General features: G+C 36.9%; 2 protein-coding genes and 1 long non-coding RNA gene across 4 annotated transcripts; all 3 read left to right on the top strand.

The window, feature by feature from the left end:
• The first annotated feature begins 13,895 nt into the window (after window positions 1-13,895).
• On the top strand, window positions 13,896-15,806 carry LOC113326211 (origin of replication complex subunit 2-like). The gene is made up of 6 exons (XM_026573980.1): window positions 13,896-14,289; window positions 14,456-14,574; window positions 14,769-14,795; window positions 14,985-15,282; window positions 15,605-15,668; window positions 15,761-15,806. Exons 2-6 carry the CDS (start codon window positions 14,542-14,544, stop codon window positions 15,804-15,806), a joined length of 468 nt encoding a protein of 155 aa, XP_026429765.1. The 5' UTR covers window positions 13,896-14,289; window positions 14,456-14,541.
• A 268-nt stretch (window positions 15,807-16,074) lies between these two features.
• On the top strand, window positions 16,075-18,031 carry LOC113327024. The gene is made up of 5 exons (XR_003348690.1): window positions 16,075-16,679; window positions 16,781-16,920; window positions 17,119-17,219; window positions 17,481-17,551; window positions 17,742-18,031. It is a non-coding gene; the product is annotated as an uncharacterized LOC113327024 (long non-coding RNA).
• Window positions 18,032-21,485: 3,454 nt separating this feature from the next.
• LOC113326607 lies at window positions 21,486-24,453 on the top strand. 2 transcript variants are annotated; one of them, XM_026574303.1, is made up of 6 exons: window positions 21,486-21,553; window positions 21,643-22,216; window positions 22,314-22,870; window positions 22,960-23,142; window positions 23,223-23,421; window positions 23,518-24,453. In XM_026574303.1, exons 2-6 carry the CDS (start codon window positions 21,706-21,708, stop codon window positions 24,174-24,176), a joined length of 2,109 nt encoding a protein of 702 aa, XP_026430088.1. In that variant the 5' UTR covers window positions 21,486-21,553; window positions 21,643-21,705; the 3' UTR covers window positions 24,177-24,453. The 2 variants fall into 2 exon arrangements, with proteins under 2 accessions (XP_026430088.1, XP_026430089.1); XM_026574304.1 differs by having other exon boundaries at window positions 21,531-21,553; window positions 21,649-22,216.
• Window positions 24,454-25,459: the final 1,006 nt, after the last annotated feature.

Genomic DNA, 25,459 nt, shown 5'->3' with positions numbered 1-25,459 from the left:
TGTGATCAAAAAACAAAAAAGGGGAAGAATCAAAACAAATCAAAAGTTGGCAGGGTATTTTTTGTCGACCTTGCCGACTGAAATATAGCCGGCAGGGTATAAGGTTGAGTACAGTGCCGACTTTTCTAGTAGTTACAGGGTCGTCAAGGTATCCATCCTTATACCTTGCCGACTATAGTTTGGTTGGCAGGATATGAAATTAATACCTTGTCAACTATAGTTTGGTCGGCAGGTTATGAAATTAATACCTTGCCGACTAATTATGCATTTGTAACACCTTTCTCTGCATGTCAAAATTCTTATAGTCGACAAGGTATATTTTTGTCGACCTTCCCGACTTTTCTTCAGAACTGAAAATGTTGATTCCTTCTATAATTTTGAGTATAAAATCGCCCAGCAGCTCTACAATCCCATATTTATAAGTGTTTGGGTAGTACGATTTCATTTCCGTTACAAGTAGAATTCTCAAAAAAAAAAAATCAAAAATCTACTCACATCTAAAATAAAATCTAATTTCAAAATTTTAATCAACTAATTAACTAACTAAATTAATTATCCTAATCACATTTATTAGTGTTAATTAATCAAGAATAGATTAGCCATTTTTATAAATATGTGGATAAGGAGATTTGTGTTTTACTTCGAAATGACCTTATTTTGTCTCATTTGATATACCCCAATTAATTTGGGCGTAGCCCAATCAAGCCAGGTTTGTAATCGTTTTCATCGACATCACAAAAGCAAAATGGTTTCCAATGCGGTTTTCAAACTTCAGACATTATTAAGAAAATTATATCTCTTTGAATACTATATCAAATCATACAACTGATATTACTCATGAAACAAGACGCAATATTTTGAAAAGATTTCAAATGTAATTTAATTCTAACTTAGACCAGTAAACAACTTAAGATGAGATCGTAAATTCATATACACAAACTATATCGTGGTTTGGAATTTTACCAATTAAGAAGGTTTTACCTATTTCCCTCCCTACTTATCCTAAATCCGTTGCAAGTAGATAAATCAAATTTTCTAGAACTCTTTCTAAATTGGATAAACAAAAGTTACTCTATTATTTATCATAGTTAACAAAAACTTCGCACCCGCCCAAAATTAATCAAGTTCGGAAATTAGTTCCCCCAATCACCATTGTCCCCAAATCCCAAACCAGCATTTTAATTAGGTTTGAAGATCGAATTGCAGAACTAATATTTATTTCCATACATAATATGATAAGATGGAGAAATAAAGCAAAACATTTGTTAAATTGTTAAGTTTGGAAAAAAATCGGGTATAATAAAAAACCTCGCATCATTAGGGGCGACCTGAAAGAATTAGGGACGACTATTTTATTCCCAACCCATTGGCAAGGTTATGGGATGTATCAATTTCCGGAGATTACCCAATTGCCCTTGCATAATCGGTAGTAAATATAGGAATATTAGCTACCGATTGTTAAAGTATACACTCGAAATGTGGTTTATAGAGTATACTTTTGTAGCTACCGGTAGATATGTTAAGTACATAAATGATTGGTGAAACTACCGACTGTTGTAGTTCCCAAATTCGAAAAAATAGAGATTTTACCGATTGTTAAGTTTATAGATTTTTTGGCTACCGATTGTGAAAATAGACTCAAAATTCTATTGGTTTTTCAAAATTTTGAATTTGGAGCTACTAACACAATCGATAGCTAATGAACATCACGAGACTACCGATTGAACAATCGGTAGATAATAAGCATCACGAGTTTACCGATTGTGAAAATAGAGAAACTCAAAATTTCATTGGTTTTTGAAAATTTTGAGTTTGATATTACTAGCACAATCGGTAGATAATGGACATCATGAGACTACCGATTGTACAATCGGTAGATAATAAACATCACGAGTCTACTGACTGTGAAAATAGAGAAACTCAAAATTCCATTGGTTTTTCAAAATTTTGAATTTGGGGCTACTAGCACAATCGGTAGATAATGAACAGCATGAGACTACAGATTGTACAATCGGTAGATAATAAACATCACGAGTCTACCGATTGTGAAAATAGAGATACTCAAAATTCCATTGGTTTTTGAAATTTTTTAATTTGAGGCTACTAGCACAATCGGTAGAGAATGAACCAATGTAGTTAATATCGGATATTGGTTTATCTCGGCCAGGACCGATACACTGATACGACTTTATATCGGGGATATTATCGTCCAAATATCGGTATAATATCGGTTCCAAATTTAGAGACTATAATTTTATAGCTACCATTAATTTTATCAAAAACACAAGAGTAACTTCAATAACTTTAAAGTTTACTACCTAAAATGATAAATAAACAAGATCAAACTAGAAATAGGAGAGTAACTTCAACAACTTTAAAGTTTATTGCCTAAAATGGTAATTAAACAAGTACAAAGTTCAAAATAGAAACAAAAGAGTAACTTCAACAACTTTAAAGTTTACTACCTAAAATGGTAATTAAACAAGGATATTACAATCTTATTCAAAATCATACGAGCCACTATAGATATCATCATCTTCAGTAACTCCATTAGCTCCATCAAGTAGTCCATAATCAGTTTCTAACATCAATTGATCAGTATCATATCCATCGTACTTAGAGTCGGTTGGGTAAGTAGAATTACTTCGAAAGAAACATGCACCTATATTACCAACTGGTCTACTTTCTTCACCAAAAATATCTTGCAAATCATCCAAAGTTCCATTAAATATCCCCGATATATCGGCCGATACGACTGATATTGACTACATTGGACGATATTATCGCCAAGATATCGTATCGCCGATACAATGCTTATCCTACCGCTCCAAGGCCGATATCCTAAATATCCCCGGTATATCGGCCGATACGGCCGATATTGACTACATTGGTTGATGATGATACATATTACACGCATCACTGGCTCTCGAGTTCTTGCCCAGGCATCAAGAAATGCCTTGAACTTGAGCATCTGCAGTTGCAATCCTATTCCCATCTTCCTTACTTCGCTTCAGCCATGAGCTGAAAGCATGCACTGGTCTTGATTGTGTTAAGGGTGCCTTAATCTAGTTCATGCCGTACTCGCCTAGCATAGGTTTTTATCCCTAACTAGCTTACCTTCTTGTCTATTCCCAATACGTCATTGGAGGCAATGCCTACATAGAATGTCTTGATATGAAGTATGAGCATCCAAGGAATTTGATACATCTACCTCATCAAGTATGACAATTAACAATCATCTCTTGCATCGTATGGTCGTGCCTAACTGATATGAGCTGTCGAGATGTCGCAATCACCTCACAATTAGGTGATATGAGCAACAACGAGTTGCACCATAAATGTAAGGCCCATTATGACTGCATATATGCCATTATTGTGCCTTTAAGGAATCAAGCATGACTGTAGTTCATCAAACATCGAGACAAGAAACCTTAGCCAACATATATTTCAAGGAGGAGTCCAAGCATTGCCTAGTCCACATTATCCAAAGCTTTTTTTTTAAATGATACGCAAAAATGTGGACCATTGACCTTTTCATCGTTCTATGCCATGATGGTATATCCTTAGTTCACCACGCCGCAACGATAATGCCTAATCAACATGAATCTCTCTCGAGTTACCCATGCGGCATAATAACGCTTTACCGGGTAAGATATGAAGCTTACTAGTGCATCTCTGTCATATGCACCTTTAACCAACTACCCATCCCTATATATATTTTATTGACATTTCCATAAATCCAATTAGGGAGAAATTGATATGCTTGCTTCACTATTCACGGTCATTGATTAGGACAAGTCTCGTGATGCGCCGTGGTGGCGCGTTATTGAGTTCTGGCTCGTATGCCAACTCGAATGTTGAGCCATGATGGATAGCTATTATACTCGACCAGCCTGCTTCTGGCATGATGCACCATAGTGGTGCGATATCGGATCTAGGTCAATATACCCTACGAATTGTTCCATGGTGGCATTAATTTGCTCTAGGTCAGTCACCCAACTAGCGTGATGATATTGGCACTTGGATAATATAGCATACACAATGCACCATAGTGGGGCAATATTGGCTCTTGTAACTTGCGATATTATCCCTAGGCCAATGTTCCTTATATACATTTGAAATTTCGAGCCGAGTTTATCTCGTTCATATATTTCTCAAAATACGTGTTGTGAGCTCTTTAGCTTTAGCTACACTTCATCATCGACTTGACTTTCAGTTGTACACAATTTATTAGTTGGAAACTAAATATTAAGTCAAGATGATCATATGAAATTAACCTTGAACATCTTGCATGATTTGCGTGAGATAATCATTTGATGTTAACTTGGGAAGTTTCGTATTCATCGATTAATCACTTGAAAATTACTTGAAGCTAGTGGTATGTGTAAGATTACCGTTGTTGTCTTCTAAGGATGTTTCAATTATTATATGAGAGTTTTAGAACTACTATTAACGTATAGATATAACAAATTATGCTTACCTAATATGCGAACTATGAATGCTAGTTCAAGTCCGGAACTATGTTTGTGAACGGGTTTAACTGTCAAAGGTTCAGAACTGTGGTTTGCGAATGGCTAACACTAGGCTAAGTCCGGAACTGTGGTTCGCATATTCTGTTTGCGTACACGGTGGTTAGGTTCTAAAATTGATAAGTAAGACAATTCATATTCATGAACTCAGGTTCGTTTGCGAACTAAAGTCCCTAGAAATTTAATGAAATAAGGTACGGGAATTTTTTTTGCAAACCGCGACATCATGTTTATGAATTGGTTCTAGTATAAGTACTTTGCATGTACAATTACAAACCAAACATAATATGTTTCAAATGGTTCATATATATTTCTTTGAGATGATGAATATTTGAACAACTCTCTTGAAACACATTTAGATTCATTTGATCATTTATCATGATTGATTGATCATCATATTTGATCTAGAAGTGTTAAATGAATGTGGATAAACTATAAGTGTTCATGTGGCGAACTTCGGTTAAGTGTTATTAAGCCAACGGTTATACACGTTTAGGTACGGTTCATCCATATCTAAATATATATAAGTATATTATATTTGTGTATATCAAGCTAATACCATGTAACAGTGGAGATTGATTGTTTATTTTCTAAGCATACTTAGCTTGAATCTTAAATAAAGAGTTCATCTAACGGTGAATATCAATTGCTTTGTTACTGATAGACGCATTTATGTGTCTAATATATCTCAATTGTATATAGTGTTAGCACCCATTTTTGTACTTATTTGGTTATTTTATATAGAAGAATAAGGATTTGCGGAGAAATTGGCTGAAAATGCGGCGTTTGAACCTCCGTTGATAGAGTGCCGGAAGCGCCCCAGAAGTGTACCGGAAGTACCCCAGAAATACCCCGGAGGAACCCCGAAAAAAGTGCGGAAAATGCCCCAGAGGAAACTTGCTATATGGACCCTTGATTTTGGATAAGGGGTAACCTAATTACTAAGGGTTGACCCATTTCCAAGCAGCTGCTAAAGGGACACCAGGTCTGGTTAAGGGGACACCCCATTCAAAGTTCAAATAATGGAATTTGGCGGGAAAACTAAGTTCACGTCTGATAATTCTCTGTTGGATTTCTGGGCAGTTTTGAGGGAGATTAAATCCCTGAAATCAATTGGGATAGGCCTGTTAAGAATAAACAGATCGTATGCAAGTGATTTTATCGATCAACTTGGGATGGAATGGCTGGGAGAAGCGATCAAAGTCCAAACAGAATACGTGTTCTCTGTGAAGTTTTCAAATATATTTTTAGAGATTCTGGGAGAGTTTTACGTTGAAGTAAAGTGTATCTAGTCTTGTTTAAGGATTAGGAGAAGTTTGGAGCGTAAGAAATTGCCAGAAGACGCGTACAAAGCAACAGAAAAGAGATTTATCTCTCAACTGCACGTGAAGAAAAAAGGGAGATAAACTCGGATTTAATCGAGTTATTTGGACCCTATTGGTATATAAAGGCTGGTGGGAAGTGAGAGAAAGTTTTATCAAAGAGTTTGGGAAAGTTTAGAGACCACAGAGACGCAGCAGAGAGGCTGGAAGACGAAGAACAGGAAGCTGCAGGAAAGCTTCCTGCTGCTGCTCGAGGAGGAAGAAGAAGACGAAGAACGGACCCTCCAGGACCGTCGTTCTTCAACAGTGCTAGCAGCAGTAGACCTGCGTCGTTCTTCAACAGCAGAATACCAGCGTCGCTTATCACCAGCAGCAATAAGGTATCGTTCTTTTATGGACGCTTAAAGAGGGTCGTAGTTTCACTGTATTATATTTTTCACTCTTTTAATCATATTTTGAGCATCAAGTATGTATTTTGAGAACATGATTATCATGAGTAGCTAAACCCCAATACTGGGATGATGTAGGAAGTTGTTTTTCAGCCATGTGGTTATTTAAATAATTCTTAATTCACTTTTTGCACCGATTTTAATTGATTTATGATTTCAATTAATTACTTGTGATTTTGTTTGATGGAACATGCTTAGTCCTAGGGATTCTTGATGTGCCATGCTTATAATACAAGTAATATTTTATGGAATCTAATTTGGCAAATAGAGTTAATACTTGTTTTATTTTGAGCTATAATCGCCTAGGATTATTTTCTGAGCCACTTGAATATGAAACACATTGGAATCCTGAGTCCTGGTTCCTCTTGATCTTGTGACAATTTTGTACATATTTTTGTTTTTAAATCTATTCAAGTCCGAGCAACGAATCCGTATTTACCGCAATCTTAATATATACAACAAAAAATGGCGCCGCGCGGGACTTGTATATAGATTTGTTTTTAGGTTTAATTTTTATTTATTTTTTATATTATTTGTTCCTTTTTACGTTTCTTTTGTGTCTTTGATTTACAGGTTCGAAGTGGAATACTAAGGACTTGGGAACAAAAAGCTTAAAGCTAAAAGCTAAAAGCTAAAAGAGAAGAAAAAAAGACATAATTTTTTTTTTAGGATTTAATTTTATTTTTTTTTTTTTTTTTGTATATAGCTTTTATTATTTTTTTTAGAATTTGTAAATAGGCTTTATTTTTCATAATTTTTTAATTTTGGACTTTTTATTTGGACTTTATTCTGGACTTTGGACATTATTTTTAAAACCCTACGGAAGGGTTATAAATTAAATTAAATACAAACTGTTTGCAGGGAAGGACGACGATTACTATATCGTCTCGGCCCCTCGGGTTCGCACACGTCATAGGAGTCGTGGCCCGAGTCGACCAACGGTTCATCGCCCGTCTGGTACGGGAGGTAAGTCCAATCGAAACACCCGCGAATCTCCTGCAAGCGGGTTACTGTCTGCCTTAAGGTGATAATTGTTTGAGGACGAACCGGACTGTTTTATTTCCTAGTAAAGGGCAAGGCCTGGCCAAACAAGATAAGGACTCGGATTTCATCACCGTTTCCTTCTTGCCCGCCTTAGGAAAACGAAACCAAACGCGAACCTAAGCCTAAAATTTTGAATAGAACGAGACCAATAGGGTAACGAGCTTAATAGGAAACTCGTTCGAAAAATATTGGTTGCTCTTTAAGCACATTTCAAAGTTCATGATGGTTTCTGTGAGTTGAATGCGTGACTGCGCCGCCTTGTGATAGCGGTGAGGCCTTGGGTATCAAAGCTCCACTGAGCTTCCCTCGCCTCGATTCAACTTACATTAGCTCGGATTGATTCCAGAGGGGTGTGCTCAAATTGTAACGAATTCCTTTTCGAAGGAATAGAAGCTGGTCTAGAAAACAATCTAAGTGGAGCCATCATGCTTTTTGTTTGCTAGAAATATTTAGGTTTGTTTTGGTCGAGTCGGTTGTTTGTGATTGTGTAGAATTCCCCTGCAATTAAGAATGTCGAACTGGTATGATAGAAGCCAATACAATGAATATCGACCTGAATTTGAATATGGACATCATCAGTATTATGACCATAGTGAGAATAGTGGTTGGGGACGCCAACCTTTTCAAGGTTATGGTTCATACCATGGTGATCCCAATTACTATCCGCACGCGCATCAGTCATACGAGCAAGAAGATTATAGTACTAGTTCTTCGTCTCTAGAGGATACAATCAAACTATTGAAAAGTAGTCCTTATTATGATCCTTCAGTTCCTATTCCTTCTCTAGAAGAGACTCTTAGGAATTTAGCTGAGTCATCACGTCAGTTAGCTGAATCGACGTATAAATTAGATGAGGTGAATAACGTAGATATGGACGAAAAACTGCAACAACAACTGAATCTGTAGAAGATATCCTCAATAGATTAACTCAAAACTTAGATCCTACACTAAGGGAACTTTCTTTGGAAGAGACCCTTGAGAGGATAGCTGAGTCGACACGTAGACTTGAGTTAGAGACGAACGAAAGTATTGCTCGAAATAACTTGAATTGCCAATATAGTGTATCCAATAATACCCTTGAGAATGAAGATACTTTTTCACATAATCAAGATAACGAGGTTATAATTGGTAACACTACTTATTTAGATAAGGTTCAATCATCTTCGTACTATTATGATGATGAGGATAGTAGTGATGAAGAATCTGAAATATGTAGGCATAGTAATCAGGAATCTAGTAATCCAATTGAGCTTTATAATGATTATATTATTTCTAGTTCAAATCCAAATAATTATTATGATTATTCACCTATTCAAAAGGACGAGGATTTGATTAGGGATTCCACCGTTTTAGACGATGTAGTATGTCCTGTTTACGAATCCGATAAAGGTTTAGAGGAACCGGTTTATCTTGAGACTACTGTTTTCGAGTCGAACGATTTAGAAACTGTAATCGATGATGGTTTCGAGGAACGGTTTTACCCTGAGAATACTGTTTCAGAGTCGTACGATTTAGAAACAATAGTCTTAGATGAACTCGTAGAGATTAATGAGGATACACTGCAATATTACAACTTAGAAGAATCAATTGCCCATTTTCAGGAATCTGATGACCTAGAAATTAGGGAGATTGTGGCTAGTCTAACTAGAGACACTGAAAACTCTAAGTTTGGGGGTGATTATCACTTTCCTAGTGCTTTACCTTTAACTCTCAGAAAGTCCCCTCACATAGGACGTGATATCCATGCCTCAACCATCTTACAAGATTATCTTCATACTAGGTTTCCCGAACCTAATGATGTCATGAAAAAAGTTCAGTCGTTAGAAACCCATCCTCTGGTTGATGTGGTTTGCCCAGGCTATGATACCCAGATTGACTTTGTTTTCCCACCAAATAGTTTTCTTCCAATTGTGGGAACGTATAGATTTCAAATGTGTTACTTATTAAGTTCTGAGACTAAGCCTAAGTACTTTAGGAAATTAGAATCGACACATTTGTTTCAGAATGACCACTACTCTGACTGTGGTCAACTATGTAAGTCATACCTAATTGACTTAGAGGATCCTAAATTATTTAGGTTATTTTGTGATTCCAGGTTCTTATCTGAGTTTTTCCAGACTCTAGGACCTAATAATTTGAATCCTACCTATGAGGAAATGCATCCGAGGAAAATAGTCTATTTAGACCCCTTCATAGAACCTGAACCTGAACCGCAATTAGCGATAGTTATCCAGAAACTAGGTAAGGGCATGCTAGTCTTGTACATTTTCTTGGTTCACTGCAGTTTCCTTTTGTCAGCTCTTTTTGGTTTTAAAGACCCACAGTTATTCCGGCTATTGTTATACGGTTCGAGTTGACTAAACCTTTTCTATGTCTGGCTGAAGACTTTAAACTTAGCACTTCTTGGGAGGTAACCCAAACTCATGCAACCAGGTAATATCTTTCCTTAACTCTTTTGCTTCGAATGGTAATAGTTTCTCCTTGTTCATGTTTTTAATTTTATCTTTAGAACATTGAGGACAATGCTAGGTTTAAGTTTGGGGTATGGGAGAAACTTTTTAGTTGCAATAAATAAACTCCAGAGCTTAGAAATTATGCCTATTGAGGATTGCACTAACTAATCTAAGTGGATGGAAGCATTTTGATTGTAGGAGTTTGAGGAACCAATCTGATTAGATGGAAACATCTAAAGAGTCTATTCATAAAAGCACAGAGCTCAGGTGTTAGAAATAACATGATAGTTTCACCATATCTCGTTGAGTCCTTTTCACTTCTATTTTTATTTTATTTTGTTTTTAAACTATGTTTCTCTAAGTAATAGGTGGGGCCCACGATTCAAGTTGTTACCAATGCTAGGGTGAATTAGAGTGATTGAGATACCTTGAAAAAAAAAAAAAAAAAAAAAAGTGAAAGAAGAAAAAAAAAAATGGTAGTTACCAAAAGAAAAAAAAAAAAAAAAAAAAAAAAAAAATGAAAGAAGAAAGAAATTGAGACCAGACCATTTGACCAAAAGGAATAAATTCAATAAAGTCGACCACTGGTACCCTTGTATATGCCAGTTGTGTTGATATTAGTCAGACTAGTATCTCAATCCATTAGGATAGGTTCATTTTGGCGGAGGCCTTCAGACAGATATGGGAAACGTCGTTCACTTAGTAAACATCAAAACCATCTATGTTTTTCTATATCCATCTTCTTGATCTAACCATGTGATTAGTTTTGACTCCGAATATGATGTCCATAGTGCAACTATCTGAGTAGAGCTCTGTCACTTTATATGAATTTTAGTATGCTTGAGTGCAAACTCGTGTACAGCAATTGGAATTTCGCATCAGGGTACTTCTTCCTGTAGTCAATAAGTATGCCAACCAAGGAGATTCTTTAGTGCCTTCCAAGGTTCTGCGTAGATAGCTAAGGTCTGGAGTACAGGTTTTGTGGGTATATCTCTGGTAAGCCCTCCCGAGACTATAACTCGGCCACTAGGGCCACCTAGGGGTTTAAAGGCTTATTGCATACGCTAAATGCAATCGACGATGCCTGCGACAGTGAGTTAGGATTTTATTTTGTAGTTTTGATTTGCTCGGGACTAGCAAATAATAAGTTTGGGGGTATTTGATAGACGCATTTATGTGTCTAATATATCTCAATTGTATATAGTGTTAGCACCCATTTTTGTACTTATTTGGTTATTTTATATAGAAGAATAAGGATTTGCGGCGAAATTGGCTGAAAATGCGGCGTTTGAACCTCCGTTGATAGAGTGCCGGAAGCGCCCCAGAAGTGTACCGGAAGTACCCCAGAAATACCCCGGAGGAACCCCGAAAAAAGTGCGGAAAATGCCCCAGAGGAAACTTGCTATATGGACCCTTGATTTTGGATAAGGGGTAACCTAATTACTAAGGGGTGACCCATTTCCAAGCAGCTGCTAAAGGGACACCAGGTCTGGTTAAGGGGACACCACATTCAAAGTTCAAATAATGGAATTTGGCGGGAAAACTAAGTTCACGTCTGATAATTCTCTGTTGGATTTCTGGGCAGTTTTGAGGGAGATTAAATCCCTGAAATCAATTGGGATAGGCCTGTTAAGAATAAACAGATCGTATGCAAGTGATTTTATCGATCAACTTGGGCTGGAATGGCTGGGAGAAGCGATCAAAGTCCAAACAGAATACGTGTTCTCTGTGAAGTTTTCAAATATATTTTTAGAGATTCTGGGAGAGTTTTACGTTGAAGTAAAGTGTATCTAGTCTTGTTTAAGGATTAGGAGAAGTTTGGAGCGTAATAAATTGCCAGAAGACGCGTACAAAGCAACAGAAAAGAGATTTATCTCTCAACTGCACGTGAAGAAAAAAGGGAGATAAACTCGGATTTAATCGAGTTATTTGGACCCTATTGGTATATAAAGGCTGGTGGGAAGTGAGAGAAAGTTTTATCAAAGAGTTTGGGAAAGTTTAGAGACCACAGAGACGCAGCAGAGAGGCTGGAAGACGAAGAACAGGAAGCTGCAGGAAAGCTTCCTGCTGCTGCTCGAGGAGGAAGAAGAAGACGAAGAACGGACCCTCCAGGACCGTCGTTCTTCAACAGTGCTAGCAGCAGTAGACCTGCGTCGTTCTTCAACAGCAGAATACCAGCGTCGCTTATCAACAGCAGCAATAAGGTATCGTTCTTTTATGGACGCTTAAAGAGGGTCGTAGTTTCACTGTATTATATTTTTCACTCTTTTAATCATATTTTGAGCATCAAGTATGTATTTTGAGAACATGATTATCATGAGTAGCTAAACCCCAATACTGGGATGATGGAGGAAGTTGTTTTTCAGCCATGTGGTTATTTAAATAATTCTTAATTCACTTTTTGCACCGATTTTAATTGATTTATGATTTCAATTAATTACTTGTGATTTTGTTTGATGGAACATGCTTATTCCTAGGGATTCTTGATGTGCCATGCTTATAATATACAAGTAATATTTTATGGAATCTAATTTGGCAAACATAGAGTTAATACTTGTTTTATTTTGAGCTATAATCGCCTAGGATTATTTTCTGAGCCACTTGAATATGAAACACATTGGAATCCTGAGTCCTGGTTCCTCTTGATCTTGTGACAATTTTGTACATATTTTTGTTTTTAAATCTATTCAAGTCCGAGCAACGAATCCGTATTTACCGCAATCTTAATATTACAACAGTTACTAAGCTATCTTAAATTTCATTGTAAGTAACCGTGATTTGAAAGACTATATAAGGGAGAACTCTAGCATCTAGGAAGCCTAATCCCGACACTCTCGTGTGTCCCAGTTGCAAACTAGAGTCGATTCTCTATTAACCCAGGGTTTTCCAAAACCATTATTAGTATAACGACTTGGAGACTTCATTTGGGATTCGTGAAGCCAGATCCAACTATTTCTCTGTAGTTGCGTATTCTGATCTTAGTTTTTCTATCTTGTTGAGTTTAATCTCTAAGATTTTCGCGAGATTTATCTTCGATAGGTAGGATATAAAAAGTAATCACATCAGTTCTTCGTCTCGGACTTTTGTAACTCCGCAATAACTTCTTATGATAATAAGCTAGGTTATTGTGAGGTACCTAATATTTCTAGGCTGCTCTTCGGGAGTATAAGACCGGATTAGTAGTTGAGTTTCCTGTACACCTTGATCTCTATCTGAAGACGGACACAACAACCAGAATAGACTTATCTGTGGGAGACAATTTTTTTATAAGTCTTCGACTTTGAGCTGTAGCAACTCTTAGTTGTGGGTGAGATCACCTAAGGGAATCAAGTGCGCAGAGTCCTGCTGGGATTCAAGAGGCGTAAGGAAAGCGACTGTACCTTAATCGGTATGAGACTTGGTAGGGCTCAACTACATTCCAGTCCGAAGTTAACTTGCAATAGGCTAGAGTCTTTGGCGGCTTAATCCAGTGTGGTGTTCAAATCTGGACTAGGTACCGGGATTTTTATGCCTTTCCGGTTTCCTCGTTAACAAAATTTCTAATGTCTGTGTTATTTCTTTTTTGCATTATATTTTTTTATATAATTGAAATATCACAGGTTGTTCGTAGTTCAATCATAGTTGATAAACCTGACCTTGTTTGTTGGATAAGACTGGATTGACACTCGGATATTGGTCTTTGTTACTATCCGAGTTATTCTCATAAAAATTAGTCTCACAGATTTCTATCTAGTTGATTTGCTGATTGTATTGAGAAAGAGATAAATATATTTGATATCTTTCTTGATTGAGTCTCACTTTTAAGTTGGTGCTCTCCGAAATATCACTATACCAAATCCAGGTTTTTGCAACATTTGTTTTTTTTGTGGTGCAACGGATATTAATGTTGTAGACCTTAATCCGTTGGTTATCATCGTACATATGTTGCACCAAATTCTGAGTAGCAGAATAAAATAATAAAAAGGGACACGCTTGCCTTTATTAATATTGTCGAGGCCTTAAATGGATATTTCAACCTAATTTTTATCCTTTTTCTTCTATTTTTATTTCCTCGTAAAACATTATCTAAAACTTAAAGCTGTTCTCTTTCTTTTCTTTTCTTCCAAACCGAAGCTGCTTCTCTTCTACACCTAAATTCACATCTTCGAAATCAAGACCATGTTTTCAGAAATCAAAATCTATCTCTCATCTCTCTCCCAAAACGTTATCTTGTTCTTTTTTTTTTTCTTCTTTCTCTTCTAAACCTAAATCGAGATCTTCGAATTGAAATCAAGTTTTCAATAATCAAAATTTATCTCTTGGAAACCTGAATATCATTAATCAAAACTCATAGAAATCGTTTAGATATGAGATTCGGGTTTTTCATGGTTAGAAAAATCAAAAACCAATTTTTCAATAATTGCAACCCTAGAAATCGTTTTCTTCTGTAAAATCAAATGACTCTGTAAGGTGAAGTTTACCACACTAGTGATGAACTAATGGATCTTGCTTGGTATAACCCTAATTATCTTACTTGTTTTTGTTATATTGCTTTATTTTGACCTAATTCTATGAATAACATCTTTTGGTAGGTAATATTCTATAAAGATTTTGCAATTTTTGTTTCTATTTACTACATTTGATGGAGTTTTAAAGTATGGGTTTTCTTTTGATCTCAGCTTTGTGGTGATATGGTGTTATAAAGATACTGTTTGTATGTGGTGTTGATGATTTTGCTGGTGAAAGTGGTACGAGTTATTGCTTAATGGATCTGGTGAAAGGCAGGCTTACTGTCCAGGTAATGTTTCTACTTTCAAGTTCTTCGATCCTTGAACATTGATCACCATTCTTGTGTTTACTTATATGCATAGAGTTTCCTTGTTTAGTTTTATGTTGCATCACTTCCCTTCCACTTTGTATAGTGCAGACTAGACGTGTCTCATTTGGGTGCGTTACTAACGTTTTTGTATGAAATTGGTTAAAATGTTGTAGGTATGGCTTTGGTATTTTGATGTACAGGTTTGGATCTAAGAAGGCTTTACTTGAAGATTTTGCTTTTACAGAATTGACAGATTGCGGTGTAATTGTTGTCAATGGCTATCTTTAGTCAAACAATGTTAAAAATGTATTACATTTGAGCATTTAAGAATTGTATTTGTGTGGTCAAAGGGATTTTTCATTTGACATCTGCATTTCTTTTATGTGCAGGTTGTGTCCACACTAGCTGAAATTCTTTGGGAACAGCAGCTAAAGACCATACGTATATCTTCTACCGGGAGGACATCTAAAGTTCAAAAACCTTCCAGTTTGCAATCCATGGAATATCTTCTTGCATTCTTAGATGGTACTGATGCAAAGGAAAATGATTGCTTTGTCTATGTTTTTATTCACAATATTAATGGACCTGGTTTGCGAGACAGTGAATCACAACATTATCTTGCTCTGCTTGCAAACTGTTCCAATATTCGTGTGGTTGCATCAATAAATCATGTCAATACAGTTCTATGTAAGAATTCACTTTGCATATCACATATGCGATTCATTGTTCTTTATTTGATTTTGTTCCAAATCTAACAAGCACTAGGAGTCTAGGAGTTATTTGTACGCGTCTACAATCAAGTGCCTTTGACAATCCCATTTTTAATCCCGTTACCTCCAATCTGATTTTCTAACTCCACTACATGAGGTCAATTTATTGGAGTCTAGAAGTTTGTACATGAAGCATCGTTTTTTAAGACATACTCATGTGTTGTGTGTTCTTCTCCATCCATAAACACACCCATGTGTCGTGTCTTCTGATCCTTTTTTTTTTAATTTTTTTTTACTAGATATAGGACGTAAGATCTGGAAGACTAAAGCTTACGTTAACAGGACATATCGAGCAAGTCAGGGGTTAGTTATTTTTTCATAATTGCACGAGCATGTTGGGTGCAAATTCCGTTCTTATTGAGCACAATTCTTAACATATCTATTTTTTTTACTAGGCCTTGTCGTGAGCACACAACACACATACATGTTTTCTGCTGGTGATAACCAAAAAGTTAAATGGTGGGACCTCGAACAGAACAAGGTCCGCTAATGCATTATTTTGCTATCTGGAAACTATCTATTTATGTTGCTTGACTAACTTAGTGGTTTGGAATTATCTTTGGACAGGTCATTCCATCATACCGTCAGCATCATAGTGGTGTTTACTGCTTAGTTCTTCATCCCATCATAGTGGTCATTCGATCATAGCGATGTTTTACTTAGTGAAGGATGTGACTCTGTTTGTTGGGTATGAAATATTTGTTAAAAATATACATTAATTTGTGATTTTGTTAACAGTAAATCTAGAAAAATCTAGATTGCTCAAGGCAGTTCAGAGAAGATAATCTTCTAGACAAAGTAAGTCTAGAATGATCTAGGCTAGTCAGTAATAAGCCTAGACTGATCGGTCAAATGTCTAGAGAGTTCTTAAAGTACGAACTCAGTTGATAAGTTTAGTAGAAAGAAAGTTCTAGTCTAAATACATACTAGACTATTCTAGAAAGAGTGTGGTCGGTCACTCACTGCCTATAAATAGGCAAGCTCCGGTTCATTTTTGAATCAATCAAAATCCATAGAAAACTCAAGTGAGTGAAGTAAGAGTGAGAGTGAGAGCTAAACCAAGTGAGCCAAAGTTCCCTTGGTAAACAGACGTGTAAGCCAAAGGTGCTACACCAAACCTCTTGTAACATTTCCAATTTCAATTAATCAAAGCCTCACTTTACTTAAACCAATCCTCTTTCAATTAAATCATTTCCATAAACCCATCACACTTCCGCATTGCGCCAACAATATTAATCTCTTAAATATAATTTCTTATCAAGTGCTTTGGTCTTTTAATTGACTTCTGCAGAACTATTCAATCGAATGATGGAGGTCTTAATTTAAGCCTTTTGAGGTCACAAGCTGGTTGTTATATGCAAAAGGAGTCCTATTTGTTGCACATAAATTTATTTTCTTTCTTTCTTGTTCTACAGGTGTGGGATATTCACACAAAGATGCTGGCCTTTGTTCTCTCTGGTATGTGCAGATGCGGAAATTGAAGATTATGGATTTGAGTACTTTGAGGAGGAACCGGAGGAGCAAGATGTTGATTTTGAGAACCGATACTCTAAAGGTACTTCCTTATAAAAGTCTTTGAGTGTTTGAGTTTCGGTACAGTACCCACTTTTTGTGTCTATACATGCCTCTATTCATGTCTGGACTTATAACTCTTTCCCTGCACTTGCGAGTTCAGGTTCTTGCATTTTTTGTCTGTTGTGTTTGCATATGTTTCCTTCCTTTGGGAAACTGATAACATGCTCTTTTCTAACAGGAAATTCTCCAGTGATCCTCATAACACATCAACTTTCCATAAGTACTCCTCCAACAAAAATGGTGATAAGTTGGATTGCTGGAAGAAAGCAACTGAAACTCGTAAGATCTCACGTTATTCTTATACTGTTATTTATTGATCTGTTAACCGGTGCTATTAATAATTTTGCAAAATGAGGCTTTCCCCCTCGAATCCCTTGATGCAATTTCAGCCCTTCTGCCTGCAATTGTTCTTTTTTTTTCTTTGATTGTGGCCTTCTGGGGTTATTTTGTTGTTCAGTTTTGAATTCTGATTTTTGATATTTGTTTCTTGTTTCTTTTACTTTTTTTTTTCCATGTTAATCTTGTGGTTTAATTCCTCAGAGTTCTCATTACTCGATTTACTTGGTGAGGAAGTCCAGTGCGGGAGTGTCATGTTGCCTTTTCAGTCGAAGGTACAGCGGTTTCATCCACTAAAGATTCATGAGAGTTACACATTGGGTCAATGGTTAACCCTTAGTTTTTAGTTTACTTTGTACCTTATCTTGGGGATAATTTTAAAAAACAAGCAAATTTGTGGAGTGATCTTGAGCAGTTTTGAGTATTGTATATATGTGTTAACAATATGTATTCTCCTATTTTCAGGTGCCAATGCAACAGAAATTTAGGCTGGCTAAATCCTACATCAGATAAAATACCGAACAAGTTCAGAAAATTGGTATGTTAAATCAGTCATAATTCAACTCTGCTACTCCGAGATTATCTTAAAGTCCTACAATGTATTAGTCGTCTCCTTTAATTGTACAAGTTCAATAAAGCATTTACTATGTCTATTTTTGATCTCTTGTAGAGAGTATAAGTTATGCGTATGTAATCCATGGTGGAAGAGAGAATATTGTAAGAATATTATTGGTTAACCATATGTTCATCTGAAAAATTGGGTCTTCTAGTTGATCTATAATGGTATATGAAGGGGCAGAAATCCGCCGGAATTATCATCGGATTTTATTTTTTTACCTGAAAATTGGTTTGCAACGTATATAAGTGTTGCTCAAATTAGAGTAATACGTTGCATAAATTATTGTAAGCGTTGCACAAATTAAAGAATCCGTTGCTTAAAAACTGTTGGTAAACTGGGTGACCAACGTTTTTATGCATTGCACAAATTAATTTGACCAACGAATATATGCGTTGAACACAAATTTGCTACGCCATATTTCCAACGGATATACGCGTTGGTGAAATTCATTGCAACGCGTATATCCGTCCCAAACAGATGTTTTGGTGTAGTGTATATTGGAGTTTAGTCCATAAAAATTGCCGAATGAAATATTAGGTGTGGTTTTTGTGCCACACGTTTTCAGTTTGCACTATTCTTAAGGAAAGAAGGAGAGACGGGAATTTTTAAGTATGTTTTTACAATTGTAATCTTAAGGATAGTTACTAATAAAAGTTAAAAAATGATTTACCTCTAAAACTATACAATGGATATTCTTAAGCTTTATCACTTTGAAAGAATTTTAAAACACCTATATAACAAATATAAACATGACTATCAAACTATACATATTTTTATACTTATAATAATCAATTACAAAGTTAATTTTAGAAATATTCAATTGTTCGTCGGAAAGAGTATATATCTCTCAGCAGGAGTGACTGGTGATGACAACATGGAGTTAATGGCTATACCTACTCATGTAGAAATTTGGGAAGTAGTAAAAAATATGAAACCTAACAAATCACCGGGACCAGATGGTTTCTCGGTGTCGTTTTTCAAACATAACTGGTCTCTGGTTGAAGACCAGCTAGTGGGTTAGTTAAATATTTTTAGATTTCAAAACATATGAACCCGGAACTAAACAAAACTTTTTTGTTCTTAATTCCCAAAAGCAGAGAACCAAGAACACCTACTGATTTTAGACCGATTGGTCTTTGTAATACTCCTTACAAAGTGATTTCTAAACTTTTAGGAAATAGAATGAAAGGTTTACTTGAAAAAATGAACAGAGCAATGATAGCTTAGACTGTTTGGAGAATCATCTCTGAACCAAACTCTTGGTGGGTAAAAATGTTCAAAAAAAAGTATTTCAAGAAAAAATCATTTTTAGCTTTAACAAAAGGGGGTGAAATCTTCCTAGATGCGGAATTGTATAGTATAGGGTGCTGACTTAATTCACAAATACACTTGTTGGGAGGTGGGTGATGGTCAGTCTATCAACATTTGGACTGACCAATGGATACCAAATCTAGGAATTACTCTAGATCAAATTTGTTCCGAAAGGAACACACATTTAACACTTGTATCGGATCTAATTAATCCAGATACTAATAAGTGGATCCATGAAATCATTATTGCTCCATTTCCTCATATTATTGCTCAAACTATTATGAATATAAAACTGTTTATCAATGTGCATGATACCTTATAACAGGATACACCTAGATGGAAGCTTACTAAGAATGGCATATTCATAGTAAAGTCTTTATATGATAGGTTATGTGGTAAACATGAAGGAAATCAAGTCACTGAGCTGTTCTGGAAGAAATTATGGAAAACTCAACTGCCACAATGAGTCAAACTCTTTTTATGGAAATGTTCGAATGATACATTGCCAGTGACTCAAATTCTTAGTAGACATATGCATGATGTTGACAATAAATGTATTTTTTGCAAAGAAAAAATTGAATTTGTCTATCATCTTTTATTTGAATGTTGGTATGCTAAATCAGTTCGGATGCAACCACCATTTGCTGGTGAAAGCCATTCTAATTCTGTGAAAAATTCTTTTACTAATTATTTCTATTGGTGGCAATCACAAGGAGATAAGGTAATAGACATCAATGCTAAAAAATGTTGGTTTATATGGAAAGAAAGGTGTAATAGGATCTTTGAAGAAAAAAATGCTACTACTTTACAAACATCTATCATAATTTAAAGACATCTGAACTACTGGAGAAGTAATGAAAGGAATCAGACAAATGCTATGGCTTGTTCTGCAATAGAAAAAACTCATCATAATATCCCTTGGAAATGCCCTGATTATAATTGTTTGAAATTGAATTATGATGCATCATGGATTTCAGAGACGGTTTTTGCTGGTTATGGGCTAATTCTGAGAGATGATGTTGGTAATGGAAGAGAAGCTAAGTCAGGAGTATTCCATGCTGCAAGTGCAGAAAAAGCAGAAGTTGTAGCTCTTATGCAGGGAGCTAAGTGGCCAAAGATGCAGATTTGGAACACTTCTGGATAGAAGGTGACTGTGAAAAAATTGTGGGCTTTACCCAAGGCAAGGCAACAATGATGGATTGGAGGAACCATATTATAGTTAAGGAAGCAATGCAAATTCTAGCTGAATGCAACAACTTTTTGGGATTCAAGTTTGTTCATAGGACTGGCAACTCTGTGGCAGACAAGCTAGCGTCGGAGGCGAGGAAATCTTCAATTTTCAATAGTTAGACAGAAGATTTACCAGCCCTTTTAAATAGTTTTATTAATGTAGATAAGTTATGTTATCAAGAAAACGACATTGATAATACGAGCAGAATGTTGTCTCAATCTCAGAAAAGGACATGTCCAGTACGATACTGATAACTTGACAACACTCTAAACTATTTGTTTCTTCTTTGGGTCTTTACTTTAATGCAAGTGCTTTATTCTCAAAAAAAAATTGGAACTAAATTGGGATTATTAAATTGGAATTAAACTGGGAAGAGTTAAAAAAAAAAGAAAATTGTCGCTTAAGTGATTTCGCCTAAGTTTTGTTTCCCTAATCCCTTCCCACTTCAGAGGAGAGAAAAGGAGAAAAGTGGCTTTACAAGATGATTTTCAATCAAATCGTTCCTTTTTAAAGTCCGTGTTTTTACATCACTTCCGGTGGTGGGGAAATGCTACTTCACTACATTACTAGTGTTCCCATTGCCCGTTCTCTAAAAGGTATCAATGAAACCTTAGACATCATCATACTGGTAGCAGTTTCGATACCTAACTACCACAAATGACAATCATCCAAAAGGACAGCTTGGGAGTTTCAGCCTTCTTAAAATGGTTATAGTCCTTAAAATGGTCATGTTTCAACCTTCTTAAAATGGGTTTATTTCCACGATTGCTCTCAATGTGTTTGTTGAAATGTCTTATCTTATGTTTGCGTTGGAGTCTTTCTTTCTCTCTTGGTGTTGTCTGAATCATAATACTATAGTTCGGACATCACCACTCAAGGACCCATGTGATCATAAATTCAGCTTTACTGATCAGGCTTTCCCGGAACATGCCAACACGTTTATCCATGACCAGTCCACTGCGAATGACGACACATCTCCAATAATGCTTCCTTGCTACTTGCGTAGTATTTTAAGACTTATCTTTCCAAAGTCAATGCTATCCGATGACTTTTACTCTTATATAATGAAAGATAATGTCTCCATTCCTCTGCAACTTCCACCAAGATTTTTATCAGGTAATGTATGCTTTCTTTGAAGGTTCATGGCTTTTGACTTTTTAAGATTAGAAATCAACTGAATTTAATTTCTGTTTCTTGGAAAAAAGTTTCAGGCAACTTTTCTCAGGCAAAAAGGGAAGAATATAACAAACTGCTCATGGAGGAGGTAGATGTCGAGATTAGAGGTAGCATTGCCTTCTTTTCGACCACCGGTGCCGCTTGACATATTTTCTTGCCCGATTCCACCAACATCGAGTGGAGATGAACTTAGCTTGACTGATGGGAACTCCTACAATTACAGCGGCTCCCAGATCCCACCTGAAGCCCTTATGAAAATTTTCACCTACACGAGTTTGACTGGCTATGGCACCCAGGAGGATGTAGATTCAGGTCGTATCACAGGCATGATTTTTGTATCTGAAAGAGACAACCTTGAATTGCTTTACATATCTATCCGTCAGAATGATGTCAACCCACCGAGGGAAATAGTCCATAGCTTGGCCGATATTTTCCGTAGATCCCCTTTCCATGGTGTTCGAATGGAAGACACTGGTTGCTTTGCCGATAATCATCTTATCTATGTCAGCACCAAGGAACGAGCTACTGAACGTCGTCAGCCTTGGACTGCTGTTTATAGAACCAATCTTATGACCGGAGAAACTGGCCGTCTCACGCCACGAGGTTCATAATCCTAATCTCCTTATATAACAGTTACATAAATCATGCCTCTGTTGATTTCAATTCTGATTCTCTTCTTATTAATTATGCATCAAATCAGCTCATGCTGATTTAAGCCCCTCGGTATCCCCGTGTGGGAAGAAGATAGCTGTGGCGTCGTTTGAGGGAAATGAAGGTTGGGATGGAGCAATCGAAGACCAAAGGACTGACATTTATGTCATGAATGTAGAGGATCCCTATGATCGCAGGTTGGTTGTAAAGAATGGGGGTTGGCCGACTTGGGGAAGTGACAACATCATATTCTTCCACCGTAAGGGTGACAGTCGTTGGGGAGTGCACCGAGCTGACATTGCCAATGGTGGTGTTACTCCAGTAACCCCAGACAACATTGATGCATTCACACCGGCAGCCATCGACGCCACCACTGTAGCTGTTGTAACTATTCGCCAGAATTCCAAGTCCAGTGATCTCAATGAGGAAGCAAAATATCGACATATCGAGATATTTTGCTCAACAGGAGAACAAGAGCCAATCCGAATCACCCAAATAACTTGTCCAACCACTGACCATTTCAATCCCTTTGTGATAGTGGATCCGAAGATTGGTGATGGGAAGCGGATCGGCTACCATCGTTCCACGAGTGAAGCTCTCGACAACGTACTGACTACCCAGTTTGAGTTCTTGTCTTAAGCCTCTGATGTAGCCTAAGATCACGGCACTGATATAAATGTCTGTTGTTACTGCAGGACGAAGGAGAGATCAGAAGGCAGTTTCAAATTGTCACTTCTCCAGATCCGGAAATAGGATTATTCAGGGTGGGAGGAGGATTTCCCACATTTTCCAAAAACGGATCCAGGCTTGCATTTGTTGACAATGATTTCAAGATCGTCTGGGTACTTGACAACGGAAGGCTAAATATAGCTTGCGAGGTACTAGAGGGAGTATGGCATATATTGATGAGTAATTCTATTTACATTGTTGTTTGCTGATATAGATGTTTTCATTTCAGCTATACGAAAACAGTGTCTTTTCACCAGTTTGGGACCAAAACGATAGGAGCGACAAATTGTATGTTTGCATCGGACCTTCTTTCAGCGCTGTTGAAACTGTAAACATCCACGTCATCCAAAATGTGTCCCGTTATAGACGGCAACTCGAGCAGCTCACAGATGGGTTCAATAATGCCTTCCCATCCAGCAGTCCAGACGGTAATAGGGTCAAAACCTTTTTGATTATATGGTATGAAACCGTTTGCTGGTTGTATACTTGTGTTAACTTAAACTCCCAATATGTGTGTACAACAGGGAAACAAATAGTTTATCGGTCAACAAGAGACGGATACAAGAACCTATACATAATGGACGCAGTAAAAGGGGTGACGAAGGGAAGGAAGCCGAAAAGGCTAACAGATGGGGATTGGACTGACACACAATGCCAGTGGTCTCCCAAAGGAAATTGGATAGTTTTTTCGTCAAATCGTGATAAGCCTCCAGGTACACCAGAAAAGGACCATGGTCTTGACTCAGGATACTTTGCTGTGTATCTAGTGAATCCGAATGATCCGACTGTGGTTGTAAGAGTGATAGCAAGTGGAAATGATTTAGGGGGGCATGTAAACCATCCATTCTTCAGTCCAGATGGACTTAGCATTGTTGTGACTTCAGATCTTGCTGCAGTGTCTGTTGATCCCATATCTTTGCCGATCATTACCCACTCAGCCAGGCCTTATGGAGACATCTTCACGTTCGACATTGACCCAGTAAACATAACGGAGAACGATGACAGGGTGAAACCAAAGGTGTTCAACCGCATCACACACAGTAGATTTGAAAATTCAACAGGTACTTGGACAAATTCGCCGGCAAGGAAAGTAAAAGCATCACGGGATCTTCTTAATGATGAAGAACTCAAGGAGAAAGATTTCACAAAGGTCGCTTGTCCATATCGTGGTGGGTGTAACTGACATCAAGTGTGTGCCTGCAGAGCATTTTCCCCTTGGATTCAAACAAACAACAACTGCATTCTACCTCATTTTATTGTCATTGTGTTCTTTATCTTTTTCTTTTATGTTACAAAGTTTTTTATGCTCATATGCTATGTTTTCTTTTCATTCCATCATGTTACAATTGCTACCATTTGATATTCCAGATGCATTAGCGGTTGTGGCCTATGTAACACGCGCACTGTTGGTGTGCATTCCATCTTATTTTAAGCGAATAAAACTGTGTTTTTGTGTTTCAGTCTCCTTTTTCTAAAATATATTTGGGTTTTAGGAAACCGAGTTTTATTCGGAAACTAGAGATGTGTTCTATAAAAAAAAAATCTCCTTTAATCTTGTCCTAACCAGCTTGAGGCTCTGAATGTTGTTGCTTTTGGGAAACCTTGACGAGTTTGTTTCCCAACTAAACATGATTCATAGATTTTTGCTTCATCATTTATCTGTGGTAGTCCTCGAACCATCTTGTTCTGAGACATTGCCTTTAAGGTTCTGAAACTTATGTGTCCTAACCTTGCGTGCCACTTCCATGTCTGATCTTCCAGTCTCATATTCAAACACAATGGCCTTCCAATCATGAGACTTATCTTGTAGAGTCTATTCTGTGAGCGTGAGACTCTAACTAAAAGTCTTCCACTTGGGTCATGAACTGTTAGATAATCTTGTCGCATTCTAACATCACATCCAACTTCTGTAGCTTGTCCTAAACTTAGAATGTTGCTTTGTAAGTTTGGGATGAAGTGGATGTTTGTGACAAGCTTCTGTTCTCCGGTCTTGCTCTGAAATAGAATTGATCCTTTCCCTTCAATTTCTACAGACGATCCATCCCCAAACTTCACTTGTCCTTTGATTTTCTCATTGAGTTCAGAAAAGTAGTGTCTCTTACCAGTCATGTGATTGCTGGCTCCATTATCTAAATACTAGATTCCTTCTTCTCCATCCTTTGATTCGTAGTTCTTTGGTATTAGTTTCCCTTCGTTTAAGAATACAACTTCGTGCATGAAAAGAGCTGTATCTGCTTCCCTTGTTTCATTCTTGTTTGTTTCTTCCATCTTTTGTATTCTTTCAGGGCATGCAAAGGAGAAGTGTCCTGGTTTATCACATCTGTAACAAATAATGTTTGATCTATCATTCTTTTCTTTCCCTTGGTTTTGATCATTCTGCCTTGTTGTTTTATCTTGTGAGTTAAACCTTCCTCCCCTTCCTCGGCCTCTGTTTCCTCTACCACCTCTTCCACGACCTCTTCCTCT

Source organism: Papaver somniferum, unplaced genomic scaffold (genome assembly GCF_003573695.1).
Source record: "Papaver somniferum cultivar HN1 unplaced genomic scaffold, ASM357369v1 unplaced-scaffold_10, whole genome shotgun sequence".
Classification (NCBI taxonomy): Eukaryota; Viridiplantae; Streptophyta; class Magnoliopsida; order Ranunculales; family Papaveraceae; genus Papaver; species Papaver somniferum.
This window is presented reverse-complemented; position numbering and strand designations above follow the sequence as displayed.